General features: G+C 38.5%; 1 protein-coding gene across 1 annotated transcript in view; it reads right to left on the bottom strand.

Annotated features, from left to right (window-relative positions):
* ADAMTS19 (ADAM metallopeptidase with thrombospondin type 1 motif 19) overlaps positions 1-14,386 on the bottom strand; it is a 155,991-nt gene that overhangs the window by 119,209 nt on the left and 22,396 nt on the right. The window contains exon 3 of the mRNA XM_085213147.1: positions 3,266-3,431. Within this exon, the coding sequence (XP_085069273.1) occupies positions 3,266-3,431 (166 nt within the window). The remainder of the gene's footprint in view (positions 1-3,265; positions 3,432-14,386) is intronic.

Below are 14,386 nucleotides of genomic sequence, written 5' to 3'. Positions count from 1 at the left end.
GATTAACTAAAAAAAAACAAAAAACAAACAACAAACAAAAACAAAACAAAAGAAAAAAAAAAACAAAGCAAAACCAAAACACTGCTTCTTGGATGTAAAGATGCAGAAATTCAGTTTATAAACTAAATTACAATAGAAAAATAAAAAATAAATGTTACCAGAACACTGTGATCAGTAAGACTTTGACTTTCAGTGCAGTTATAAAGAACATTAAGATTTCATATCAATTTACTACTTCAACTCACAATCTGGGACTGAAATGAAATCTATAAATACTCTAGTACCCCAGCCAAGAAGTCTAGAAACATTTGACATTCAATAGCCTCTCAAAATAATAATTAATAATAATAATAATAACCCTGAAAATTCAGACATTGAAGCAACAGATAGCTCAGAAGTATCTGAGCTGACATTATGAAGAAGTTATGACTGCAAGACTCTGACACATTTGCCAGCCCTCAGGCACGAGAGTATTTCCTGAATCCACTCGAGTCTGGCACAAATAAGAGAACCCATCACCATCAACACCCAGGATTTCTTTTCCTGGGGAAAAGAAAAGGGATGCATTAACCTTACAGAAGAGTAAGGAAAGAATGTAATGGAAAGCAACCACTCAAGCAGCACCAGTAACCTCTAGCACAATCTCAAAAATCTACATCTACATCTAAGATTATTTATGCATTTCATTTCTTGATTATTGGATGGAAACTGCATTTAGAGCAAGGACTAACACAGCTATTGCAGCTGCCAGTCCATTCTTCATTCCACTAAGTCAAACTTCTGCTTTTGGTCCAGCAAAACTAATTTTTTCCTACAAAAATAGCATCAATTTAAGACCACAGTCTGATTGTAACCCAGAAGAACTGAATATTGGTTATTATCAGAACAGAGAAGTAAAAGAAGAACCTTCCAGTCTCAAACAAAGAAAGGATTCAAAATTCACATCTACTGTATCTTGTGTAAGCACTCTCACTCATCATTTGTGTGAAACAGAACAACCATTTGAGATTATTTTTTCTTCCTAGAGTACTTTTGCCATGACCCAGCTACAATGCACAAACAACTTCTGGCTTGAACAAGAGCTTCATACTAGGCAGAAGGAATAGTCCACAGTTTCTCAAGGCAGATCTAGGCAGATCTTTGCTTTAATAGCAATTCCTTTTCTCACAAATCTTGTGCAACAGATCTGTGAACTGGTTTGGTTTGAAAGGTATCATAGATGGACCATCTGCTACAGAAAGGTGCAGAGTTTGAGATCTGTGTATGTGCAACTGACTCACATAAGTAAGTAAATCATACACGTTCAGTGAAAAGATGCACACACATTCCCACAAATTCAGAAAGTAAACATTTTCATCAGTCCTATTCTCTCAGCAAGAAAGAAAACAGCCCATTTGCAAAACCAATTTCTTTGCTCTCCTCGGATGACTTAGGCTATGTAGTATCTTTCAGCACAGACCACAACAGTTATAGACAACAAACCTTCATTGATTGCCTCCCCTAATTCTGCATGAAAAGCCATATACGTATTATGAAGTGATCCTTCAGCACCTCCAACAAAGACATTCATTCCTTCTAACAATCACAGTTCATCACTGGCAATATATATTTGCTTGATATGTAGTCAGCCTTTGAGATCAATTTGGCTTAAAACCAGCAGCAAAAATACCTGTCCCATAGCATCTACTCTGACACACCAGTACTACAGAAGCAAGAGATCCTGTTGTAAGATATTGCTGAGAAGTAAGCATATGTAAGGCAACAGTTACATTGTGTTGGACAGGTACAGTTCTCTCCAAGGCAGCTGTGTAAAATCTGAGTATCAGAGCATCAGAGTGCTCCATGAATCTTCATTAACTTACCTACTTGACAAATTGGTTTAAAATTCTCAAATATTGCTTTAAAAGACTATTTTGTTGTTTTGTTTTGTTTTTGTCTGTTTTTTTATTCTCTCCTTTCTGCAATACACTTTAAGGCTGTACCCATAAAACTAATGTTCTGGTGATGTTAGTGATGCTAAGTATTGTCACAACAGCAACTGCTCATAGCATAGATACCATTTTTATCAATGCAGCTTACTGCAGCTCCACTATGTAACACAAGTTGTAACATCAAAGGGAGGGACTAGTCTTGCTATATATATATATAACAGTATAACAGAATTAGTCAGAAACTGCAGACATTTAAAGCCTCCCGGAAATAAGGTTATGCCAGAAGATGCTAATCAGTTATTCACAGTTTGAGCTATTTTTAAATTCCAGACTGGTAGTAGAGATAATAAAACCTACTTCAAACAAATATTTGAATCTCTGTTGACAGACTATTTGCACTGTCAGAGCCTTGGGCATAAGATTACTGGAACAGAATAAGCTGACTTTTCCATTTTAGAGGACACGAGAAAGTGAAAGGCTGACTGCTGATGAAAATGACAGAAATTTCCTTACAGATAAGTCTGCATCTTTATTCATTTTCATGCATACCATGGATTGTTATATAGCATATGCCTCTCTCGTGTTTGTTTCTATGATAATTTCCTACAATATCATTACAAATATCCTCATCTCATGTCTTCTTTCCTCTGAAGAAAAGAAGCCATCAATTAATCAGGAACAGCAGAGTCTTATTTTCCACAAAAGCCCTTTTCTCCTCTGTACTGGACATTACTAAGTGATCATTACATGCCAGACTTTTTTTGAAGCCCCTTTTCTTGAAAAAACTGTTTCTACCACCCAGTTAAGAAGATGAATTTCACATTTTTTTTAAGTGACAATCATAAAAGATGAACACTGTTACAAAGGTCATTTAACATCAGTGTCTGACTTGCATGAACGTTCAAAACATTAACAACTGTGATGATATGTGCTTATGTTCTAAAACTGAATAATAAATACAAGCACTGCACATAGTATGTAAACCAGCACCTACTAAGACAACAGTATGAAGATAATAGACTGGGTCAACAAGTAGGTTGTAGTTGTTAGACTGAAATAAAATGGCCCCAAATTTTCTACTTTCAAAATATAATGAATCACTGTACTTGTTTATTCCACAACAGAAGATTCCACCTTTTGACAAATGAAACTGCAGTCTCAGTATGCCACCTTGAAGTTGACAATAAGTTAATACTATAAATATAATCAAATATGCTTTTGTTGGTTTTTAACTGCTGCCTATAGATCTTAAATACATGTTCACTACATTAAGTCTGTAGATCTTAAATACATGTTCACTACATTAAGTCTGTTCAGTAAGATTTGTGTATTACCTGTAACAACACCACAGTACTGATTCTGAGAAGTTGGTTTTTCAGTAATTTTCTCCTCTACGGACCTTTTTCGTCTGTACACCCTGTGTGCATGACCTGTCACAGCCAAAGTGTGATTGAGTGGCTCAATAAATATGAAGTCCTCATTAATCTGTATAAACCCCATCTGCAAAGGAAAAGGAACATAAGATAAGAATTTACGAAGCTATGTAATTGTGCACACAGTTCACAGAACCAAAAATAAACAAAAAAAAACAAAACATACACACAAAAAAGCCCTACTCCATTTAAGAAAAATCTTTGTTTTAGTAACCTTATTAGCTAGGTGACTACCTCTATATTTTACAAGTCTTCTTCTTGAGTGAATTGGAATAAATCTAATTTATTTCAAAAAAACTTGTGGATGGGTGGCTCGATGCCAGTAGTAGATGCACAGCAAAAAATGTGGAATGTTAAATGCTTGCTTTGGGAGACCCATGGGGTCATTTAAATATGTACAGTATGTACACAAAAGTCTATACACTACTTCAATAACTCAGTTATTGTCACATTTTTATAACTGTATTAAATGAAATTAAATGAATAATTTGGGGAGTATGAATATATTTTGAACAACTATGAAACTATTTAGGGAGTATGAATACATTGTGAACAATGAAACTCTAGAAGTCTTATTACAGCATTCTTTTTGCACATTTTGAATTTAAACAAGTAAATAAAGTAAATAATTAAATACATAGATACAGAGACAACAAGCCCAGCTGAATGCCAGCAGCTGAAACAAAAAAAAACAAAAACATTCTACTAAGCTTTTTTTTCCTTTCCCAACACAATTATGTACACAAACATACAGAAACATCTAGTGTTCCAGGTACATATCTACTGTTACGAGAGTTTGGCTAAAGCTAAAATAAATAAGCAAATAAATGTAATTTATTTATATAATTAACATAGAACCCTAACTCAGGTCAAATTGTTAAAATGCCCAGTATAAATTCCTATCAGAGTCACTAACACTGAGGATCAAAGTGTTTTCCTGTGTTGTTTTTTTCCATCTGAAAATATCATCAGCAGGACTGATGATGAACTTTCTCATTCTCTGCACTGAAAAAATGTATTAAACAGTTTTACTACAATAAGAAGATGTGGTACATCTGGCTAAAAGAAGCAAAGAGTTCTTCTGTATGTTTCCATGCAAAATAAAAGACAGAAATAGTGAAGAATTTTGTCACTTCCAGAAGTATGTAGGTGGCACTGTCATATTGAAAACAAAAATAGTTTTTAATGGGAATTATAAAGTATGTCTTCTTTCAAACTTATTTGGGAACTATTTTTAAAACAAACAAGCAAACAAACAAACAAATAAAACACAATGACCTTTCCTTTCTCCGCTATCACATCAAATAAAAGGGAATACATGTAGCCACACTAGCTGCAGAAACCTGAATGCATATTGAAAATTCATCACTAAGACTGTACAGAAACTTTTAAGTAGTTAAGTTTGTTGACCTGCTTTTTAGGTCAGCTCACCTTCACCATGGTCTATGAATATTACACAAAAGATTAACTACACACATATCACAAGGCACTTCCTGTACACATACCAGCTGGCAATTCTACATATCCTGAATAAAGTTACAATGATCAATAACAATTAACCGTGCTTATATTTAACTATAAAAAACAGCGTTTTTAAAACTATTATTTAAAAACACAATTTTTAAATACATGTAAAATGTATAACTATACTTGCTCCAACAGATCGACATCCTTGCTTTGGAGGCCCCAGAACTGGATGCAGTTCTCCAGGTGAGGTCTCAGCAGAGTAGAGGGGCAGAATCAGCTCCCTCAACCTGCCATTCACACTTGTCTTGATGCAACCCACAGTACCGTTGGCCTTCTGGGCTACAAGTGCATATTCCCGCTTGTGCTGAATCATTCATAACCGTAACTCCCAAATCCTTCTTCTCTTCAGGGCTGCTCTCAAGCCATTCTCTGCCCAACTTGTATGTGTACTTGGGATTGCTCCAGTCTAGGTGGGCTTCGTGAGGTTGGAATGGGCCCACCTCTCAAGCCTGTCCAGATTCCTCAGGATAGCCTCCCTTCCCTTTAGCATGTCAGCTGCCTCACTCAGCGTGGCGTCATCTGCAAATTCGCTGAGGGTGCTCTCAATCCCAATGTCCATGTCATCTATGAAGATCTTAAGTAGCACCAGTCCCAACACCGGTCTCTGAGGAGCACCAGTCATTGCAGGTCTCCAGTTGAAAACTGAGTTGTTGATCACAACTCTCAGAGTGCAATCATCTGTCCAATTCCTCACTCAGCAAGCAGACCATCCATCAAATCCATTTTTCTCCAACATGGCAACCAGAATGCTTTGCTCAAGTCCTGACAGATGACATCAGTTGCTCTTCCTTTATCCATTGATGCTGTAACTCTGTCATAAAGGACCACCAAGCTTGTCAGGCATGGCTTGCCTTTAGTGAAGCCATGTTGGTTACCACCTATCATCTCATCTTTATTTTCCACATGCCTTTGTAGGGCCCTCAGGAGGATCTGCTCCATGATCTTGCCAGACACAGAGGTGAGTCTGAGTGGCCTGTAGTTTCCTGGATCTTCTTTTTCTCCCTTCTTGAAAATGGGGATATGTTTCCCCTTTTTCAGTCAGTGGGAACTTCACCAGACTGCCATGACTTCTCAAATATGACAGCAGCTTGGCAACTTCATCTGCCCGTTCCCTCAGAACCTGTGGATGGACCTCATCGGGTCCCATGGGCTGGTGCACCTTCTGGTACTTTAGGCGGTCTCAAACCTAATCTTCACTTACACCAGGCAGATGTACCTTCTCCAAGTTCTTCCCATGGTTTTCTGCAACTTGGGTGGTGAGGCTAGAGCCTCTACCAGTGAAGACTGAGGCAAGGAGGTCTTTGAGTGCCTCAGCTTTCTCAGTACCCCTCATGACCATGTCTCCAGTTTCCTTACAGAGAGGGCCTACCTCTTCCTCCTTTTTTATCACAGTTAAACTTGTAGCATTTCTTCTTGTTTCCCTTGGTTTGAATTATTTCCGTCTGGGTTTTAGCTTTGCTAACCGAATATCATGGTGTTTTTTGTACTGTTTGGAAATCTCTGCTTGGCCAGGGGAGTTTGGGGGCTTGCTTATTTTAGGCCGTCGATCCAGAATGCCTTGAATTTCCTCCTTCGTTGGCTATTCTCGTATTTCTATGAAACAATAAGCTAGATTCTCATGCAGTATCTATTTGTCAGTGCAGGGCCACTGTTGACAACTGCCGAATTCTGATTTAAGCACTGTTAATTGTCACAGACTCCATAAGTTTCCTTCTGGGTGGAGAATCACAAGGCAATTGTTTTGTCAACAAAATGAACTAGACCAAAGTGCTCTGGAGCTTCCCATGCTTATTTGGCCGTTTTGTTGTTTTTCGTTCCCTGCCGCTCGTGCGTGTAGTCCTTGTCTCCTGTTCCTACACAGAAGGGAGATGCAGTTATTCCACCACTGATTCTCGCAGCTCTTCTTAGTTTAAGGGGAGGTTTCAGATCCTGGTTCACCATCCAGTGTATAGGGACTAAATTTATCACTACACTGTCAGTTTTCATGAAACTAAGATTGTTCTAAAAGAATCAGCACTTCACAAAATGTGAAGTGGGGCTAATATGCACTGTGCTGTTCTTGTGATGCATCCTGTCATAGTATCACATTTAAGTAACTGAAATGAGCAATAACTCATGTGGCAGTTTGTCAGTGGATAATGCATAAACCTTAGTACTAGCAGATAGATATCAACAGATATTTTCTCATTCCCTTCAAGATTAGAGTAAAAAAACTAATTTCCAAGGACTGCTTGTTGAAGCAACTGCTCACACATTTGAATTTCTCTTTTCTATCTTTCTACTGTGTAGTTAAGATCTTGAGTCTCTGAGACATACTTATTTTGCATGTTGATCTTGGGCTGGGGCAATCCCACGTATTTATATAGACTGAAGAACTGCTAGAGAGCAGCCCTGTGGAGAAGGTCTTGGTGGTCCTGGTAGACAAGAAGCTGGTTGTGAGCCAGCAGTGTGTACTTGCAGTTCAGAAGGACAACTGTATCCTGGGCTGCATTAAAAAGAGGTGGCCAGTGGGAAGAACGAGGTGATTGTTCCACTCTATTCAGCTCTTGTGAGGTCCCATCTGGAGTACTGTGTCCAGGCCTTGGGCCCCCAGCTAAACATACAGAGCTCTTGGAATGGGTCTAGAGGAGAGTCACTAAAATGATCAGAGAGCTGGAGAATCTCTCCTATAAAGAAATGTTGAGGGAATTGGGCTTGTTCAGCTTGGAAAAGAGAAGGTTCCACGGAGACCTCATTGTGGCCTTCCAGTACTTGAAGGGAGCATATAAACAGGAGTGGAAATGGCTGTTTATGAGGGATAGTGATAGGACAAGGGAGAATGGTTTTAAACTGAGACAGAGGACTTCTAGGTTAGATATTAGGAGGATGTTTTTCACTCTGAGGGTGGTGACACACTGGAATAGATTGTCCCTGAAGACATTCAAGGCCAGGCTGGATGTATCTCTGTGCAGTCTGGTCTAGTGGTTGGTGATCCTGCCCACAGCAGGGGGGTTCAAACTAGATGATCTTTAAGGTCCTTTTCAACCCAGGCTATTCTATGATTCTATGATTCTATAAAATAATCTTCATGATTATTTTGACTGTTTCCAAAAATTGCATCACTGTTTTTCCACCTCTTGAACAATTTCACAGATAGAAAAGCAATGTTGAATCCCTATCCTTACAACTATAATCGTAACTCTTCTTCAATCATTACAAGTGGAAATAAGAATATCTTCTGTAAACCTGAACGCAACAAAAGAGAAATTGAAAGCTGGGCATCTAAGCATCACATTTTTGAAGTTTCTTTGGATATCGGATGGATGTAAATGCAGACTTTGGTCAGATTAAATGGCAAAACTTCTACATCATGAAAGCACGTAATCAAAGATTAAAAACTGTAAGAAATAACATGCAACTGGAGTACAACTGAGTAGCTTTCTGAAGTGAATTCTGAGGAACTGATCCATCTCACCAACTCCAGTGGAACAAGATACCAGTGCTGCAAGTGAAAAGCCTGCCAAGATGGTGCATTTATCTTATGCAAAAACAATGTAACTTGACTTTTTTTTCCTCTGTTTATGTATTCCTGCATTTTATAGTTTCTTAGCTCGAGTCATACAGAAGTCAAATGTAACCTGTATCTCAGGTTAAGCTCAGGGCAATCGTATATGCTAAGAATTATTTACAGTTCTTCAGAAAGAACAAAATGAGTACTTGCTCTGCAACTTAATCTATGTCACATAACAAGAGCTTAGAAGTACGGGCCTGTCTTCATTAAATGGGCATATAGATAGATGCCTTGTACAAAAAAATGGACAGTTTGAAATGGACACAAATCCATCACTTGTAGTTTAGAGTGGACACTTGTCTTCATAAATAAAAGCTTTCTACAACATATGTTCACATAAAGATTTTTCACTTTCCTAAAATAAAACAGAGCAAAAAATATATGTGGGAACACTAGTCCTGAAAGAAGACTTTTTGCTTTATGTAAAATAAAAATAGCTGAGATCTAAAATACATCCTTAATCACAGAAACAGAAGGCAGATTTCTTCAGAAGTAAGAAAACTGTTATTTTCTTTCATCCAAGAGGAAATATCACAGATCAGAGATGAAAATATCTGCATATTCTCAGCAATCCCAACTAATTCAAGACACTATAAAGAAACTATTTCGTCACTTTATTTCAAATATCATGTCATGAAACGTAGAGTAATTCTACTGTTTCTGCTAAAATTATATTACCATGAAAAGGTAACATGAATTTTAAATTAATTTGTGAAGACTACCTTTACACAAAGTCACCAGATCCCAGGTATAAGTCAGGAAATTTCTTCATCAGTAAATAACTTTTTAAATTCCTATATATACTTCCTTGCACACCAATTCAGAGTAACAGCTTGTTATCATCCAAAGTTGATAATTTGAACGTTATATTTTTGCCTGTAGAATTTAAAGAACTAAAGCAGCAAAGAAAATTAATTAAAATGAATATGCTTTCCTAAGAATAGGAATTTCTTTAGAATAGAAGAAGACTCACGGTACAGTTAGCACTATCAAAGAGGAGATACCAAAAGATAATTATGAAATAGCAACTTGCCAATATGTTCTATTGTTTCCAACGTAGAGTTTCAAGAAAATAATCAAGGCAGACATCCTACCAAAGACCTCAGAGTACCATCACAAATGTCAGAAGGCTGTTTTACCCTTTTAAGAAACAGTATACAACAGTTCTGAAGGATGAGTTCTCAGTGGTCCACTAACAAGGTAGTAATTTCTAAACCTGATGCTTGACGTATCAGAGCAAAATTTTTCATTCTTTCTATGAAATTCACCTCTATGGTGAATTGATCTTGGCTGCTTGTCAGACATCTATCTAGTTACTCTCTTTCCTTCCCCCTTCCCAGAAGAATGGAGAGATGAAAGGATGAAAAAAGTTCATGAGTCAAGATAAGGACAGGGAGAACACTTAACAATTAACATCACAAGTAAGTAGGTCCTGAAGAAAATTGATTTATTGCCAGTCAAAGTAGATTTGGAGAGTGAGTAACAAAGACAAATTAAAGCAACATCTTCCCACCACTTTCTGAGTGATACAGAGGAGGATGAGAGGTACTGTCTGCTACATCCTCCTCCTCAGATTTCACCCCTGGTTTAGTGAGGGTAAACCCCATGAACTGTGGTCCTTCAGTACACACTTGTTCCTGGTTACAGTTTCCTTCAGAGCACATCCAGGTCATGGGCAGACTGCCACATGCTGAATACCACCCCACCATGAACTGTAGGGGGATCCCTGCTCCAGCATCTAAAGCATCTCTTCATCCTCTGGTCTTGCTCTTCATCAGGCTGGTTCTTCCAATTTTTCCTTCCCTTCTCACACTGCCAAGAAGATTCCTACCCCTTTCTAAAGATGCTGTCACAGAAGCACTCATCTGTGGCTGCTGGGCCCAGCTGGGCCTCTGTGGTGGTGCCATTGGATCCAGGTGGAGCCAGCTGCATCGTCCAGCTTTGCCTCATAGAGGAGACCAGCAGGCCCTGGCCAGCACCTAGGTGCCTGCACCCAGTACAGACATTTAAAAGAATAATGACTTTAAAAATCTACTGAACAAGAGCAGGACTTGAAATAAACCACACTGCTCTTGCTGACAACACTGAAGTAATACAGAATTAAATTCCCATCTCCTTCCTGTGGGTTATTACTGTCAGCCGCAAGCTTCCATCTACACAGAAGTATCTAATAAGGATGTGTTCCCCAAAACACACAGATTAAAAATTTCCTAATTCTCATGTGAAATAAGACTCCCATGGTGTTACACCTTTCCTGCTTTCTGTCTGGCTTTTTCTGTGTGCTTTTATGGATTCCACAAACTAGATTTCAGTAGTAAATAGGCATAATATTGCCTTGTCATGATCTCAATAAGTTAATCAATAACTCCTCACAGTTCTCTCTCCACTATCTTGTGAAGCGGATGCAAGCAATCAGTGTGCGAGGCCCAGATGTACAAAGCTCTGCTTTTTCACACCCTCACCATGTTGCCTAAGGCAAACAACAATGTTATCGCAAGGAAATTTAACTTGTATCAGATGCAGAATATTGCATCTATCATAGCCAAAATATTAATGTGAGAGATGAACTAGATCCTCAGAACTCACAGGAATATTAATGTCATCTGTGGTATGAACATGAAGGATTTCCCCAATATACACTTACAAAGACAATTCTTATTTTACTAGGTCAGTGCTTGCCACTTTTAAAACACATTGTGAGAATCTACGGATTTGTACTCTTCATAAAATTCCTCAGAAATTAAAGATTTCAGTTATGAAGTAAAACTTTTAACATGCATATTGGTGTCCTGCCTGAAGCAGCTTTTAAAACTACAGATCAAAGTCAGTATCATGATTCTAACAATGCTATCAAGTCTTAATTTTAGCTGAAAAACAAAAGAAATTAAACTCTTTAGTTCTTAATAAAGCTTAAGCAACTTTTCAAACTGCTTTCAAGTTCAGAATTTTAGTTATTCAGATCTCAGTATTGAAAGACTTGGATTTTTCCAAGATATTTTGCCAAAATACAGCTAGGAGAAAGCAACTAATTTTCAGCTGGGAAGCCAGTGACAACATGTACTTTATGCAAAAATCACACATCTATGCAAAAATCTACTCCCTCAAATGGTCCCAAATAGTGTTAATTTGTAGAACGAGAAGTTCCTATTCCTCTTCCACAAAGACACTGGGATCTCTGAAGTCATAAAATGAGCTTCTAAGATTAGAATATAAATCTCTAAACTGCAAACTGAATTTTTAAGATAAAACAGACATACAAAAATTCTACATAAGTTTCTTTACTCACTGGCCATTCACAGAATAAAAATATCTGAAATTATATGGCCAGCTTTTACATTTGTGATGTGTAGCATCTGCAGAAACGTCTCAATTGTGTCTAACTATTTAAGGACTTAGATTTTATTGGAAGTTAGATAAAAATGGTCAGAATACCTTATATTATCAGGCTATGATCAGCACTTCACCTTGAGAAAAAAACATGTTGGGATTTTTGTCATGTTGAGAAATTTCCATCTCATATCTAAGAAAACTAACCTTCAAGTTACAACTAGCCTGCACAGATGCAATACACTGTCTTCAGAGATAAAGGATACATCTTGTACACCTTTGATAAGGTGTATTTTTCTCCAGTTACTACCAAAACATCATAAGTAGATACTGTAAAATTAACATTAAGAAAGACCTTAAAGATCATCGAGTCCAACCACGACTTAACCATACTACCCTAACAGCCCTCCACTAAATCATGTCCCTGAGCACCACATCCAAACGGTTTTTAAACACATCCAGGGATGGTGACTCAACCACCTCCCTGGAGAGCCTATTCCAGTGCTTAATAACTCTTCCTGTAAAGAAGGCTTTCCTGATATCCAACCTAAACTTACCCTGGTGCAACTTGAGGCTATTTCTCCTCACCCTGTCACCTGTCACCATTGAGAAGAGACCAACCCTGCTCTTACCATAAGCACCTTTCAGATATTGGAAGAGAGCAATAAGCTCTCCCCTCAGCCTTCTTTACTCCAGACTGAACAGCCCCAGTTCCTTCAGTCTCTCCTCATAGGGCATATTCTCCAAGCCCTTCACAAGCCTTGTTGCCCTGCTTTGGACCTGCTCCAGCACCTCAATGTCCCTTCTGACATGCCCAAACCTGAACACAGTATTCAAGGTGAGGCCTCATCAATGCTGAGCACAGGGGCAGGATGACTTCCCTAGTCCTGCTCACCACACCATTCCTGATACAAGCTAGGATGCCATTGGCCTTCTTGGCCACCTGGGCACACTGCTGGCTCATGTTCAGCTGACTGTCCATCAGAACACCAAGGTCCCTTTCTGTCAGGCAGCTTTCCAGCCACTCCTCCCCAAGCCTGCAGGGTTGCCTGGGGTTGTTGTGATCAAAGTGCAGGACCCAACACTTGGCCCTATTGAAACTCTTACAGTTAACTTACTGAAGTCCAAGTAGACCACATCAACGGCCTTACCTTCATCCACTAAGCAAGTCACCTTGTCATAGAATGAAATCAGGTTTGTCAGACAGGATCTACCATTTGTAAACCCATGCTGACTAGGCCTGATCCCCTGGTTGACCTATAATTGATCTATGATGGCTCCTGAGATTATCCATTCTATAACCTTCCTGGGCATCGAGGTTAGACAGATAGGTCTGTAGCTACCAGGATCATCTTTCCAGCCCTTTTTGAAGATGGACATCACATTTGCCAGCCTCCAGTCCTCTGGGACATCCCCGATTATTCAGGACTGCTGACGAATGATGGAGAGTGGCTTGGCAACCACATCCACCAACTCCCTCAGCACTCTAGGGTGCAATCCATCCGGCCCCATAGATTTGTGAGCATCCAGCTTTCAGAGCAGGTCCAAAACAATCTCATCATGGATCATGCAGGGCTTGTTCTGTTCCCCATCCCTTTCTACCAGTGCAAATCCTGTTTTACTGAAGACTAACATGAATTTCAGAAAAAGTAAAAACTAGCTTCCAGAAGAATATATCTATCTTTAATGATGAACACCTTGAGAGAATGCTGTTTAAAACTGTGATTGTTTAACAATCTTAAAATTCTGAACAAGTTATTATTACCCTTTTTTCTTTTCCCATCCTATAAGGTTTTGCAATACAGACACAGAAACACACACTGAAATATCTTTTTAAATCCACAAAAATGATGCTATCTCAGCAGAACCTACTATATTACTCTCTAGTAAATAGATATTCACTGCACCCAAAATGAAATCGCTGATTAAAAAAATATATAAATTCTGATCTCTGAAGTGCATTTTTGCACAAAAGCACATGTTCCTCCTAAACTCCTTGCATTGTTTTAAAATCAAATGTCACTGGGATCAGCTGTGAAACTCAGAAATCTGACAGAAGTCCCTTCAATAGCCACAGTTTTCTGTGCAGATGTGCAGACTTAAGTGACTATCTCTTCACTAGCCAAATTAAATCAAACCTCTCTGCTCTTTCACCTTACTGAAAATATAAACTGTCTGTAGGCACATACTGTTACGTCACTCATACAGTCCACCTGTTTTGCTCTTGTCAGTTTCCAGAAAAGTCAGTGTATGCTTCCCATTTGATTTCCAGAAGAATTCAGTAAAACAAATAAACTAATTATCAAACTCTGAAATTATGTGTGCAAATCCCTTTCCCCTCCCCTAGAAACTCTTGCTGGGATTCTAATTGGGCACCATCTGTATTAATGGAAAATGAGCACCTATACACTAAAAAGCATTCTGAAAAAGAGAGGAAACCCCAGCAGAAAAAGACCACTAGCTATCTACTTTATCATCTGAATTTCTCCAGTGCTGATAGGATCACACAATGTTAGAACAGGCTGTGCATACTTTCCTGAGAAAATTGTAATGTGTTGAAGGAAGTCGCAGCAGAGAGAATGGTTGGCTGATGCCACTACTGACTTACTTAAAAGAGC

Source organism: Meleagris gallopavo, chromosome Z, assembly GCF_905368555.1.
Source record: "Meleagris gallopavo chromosome Z, MGAL_WU_HG_1.1, whole genome shotgun sequence".
Taxonomy (NCBI): Eukaryota; Metazoa; Chordata; class Aves; order Galliformes; family Phasianidae; genus Meleagris; species Meleagris gallopavo.
Note: the sequence above shows the minus strand (reverse complement) of the source record. Positions and strands in the feature narration are given on the sequence as shown.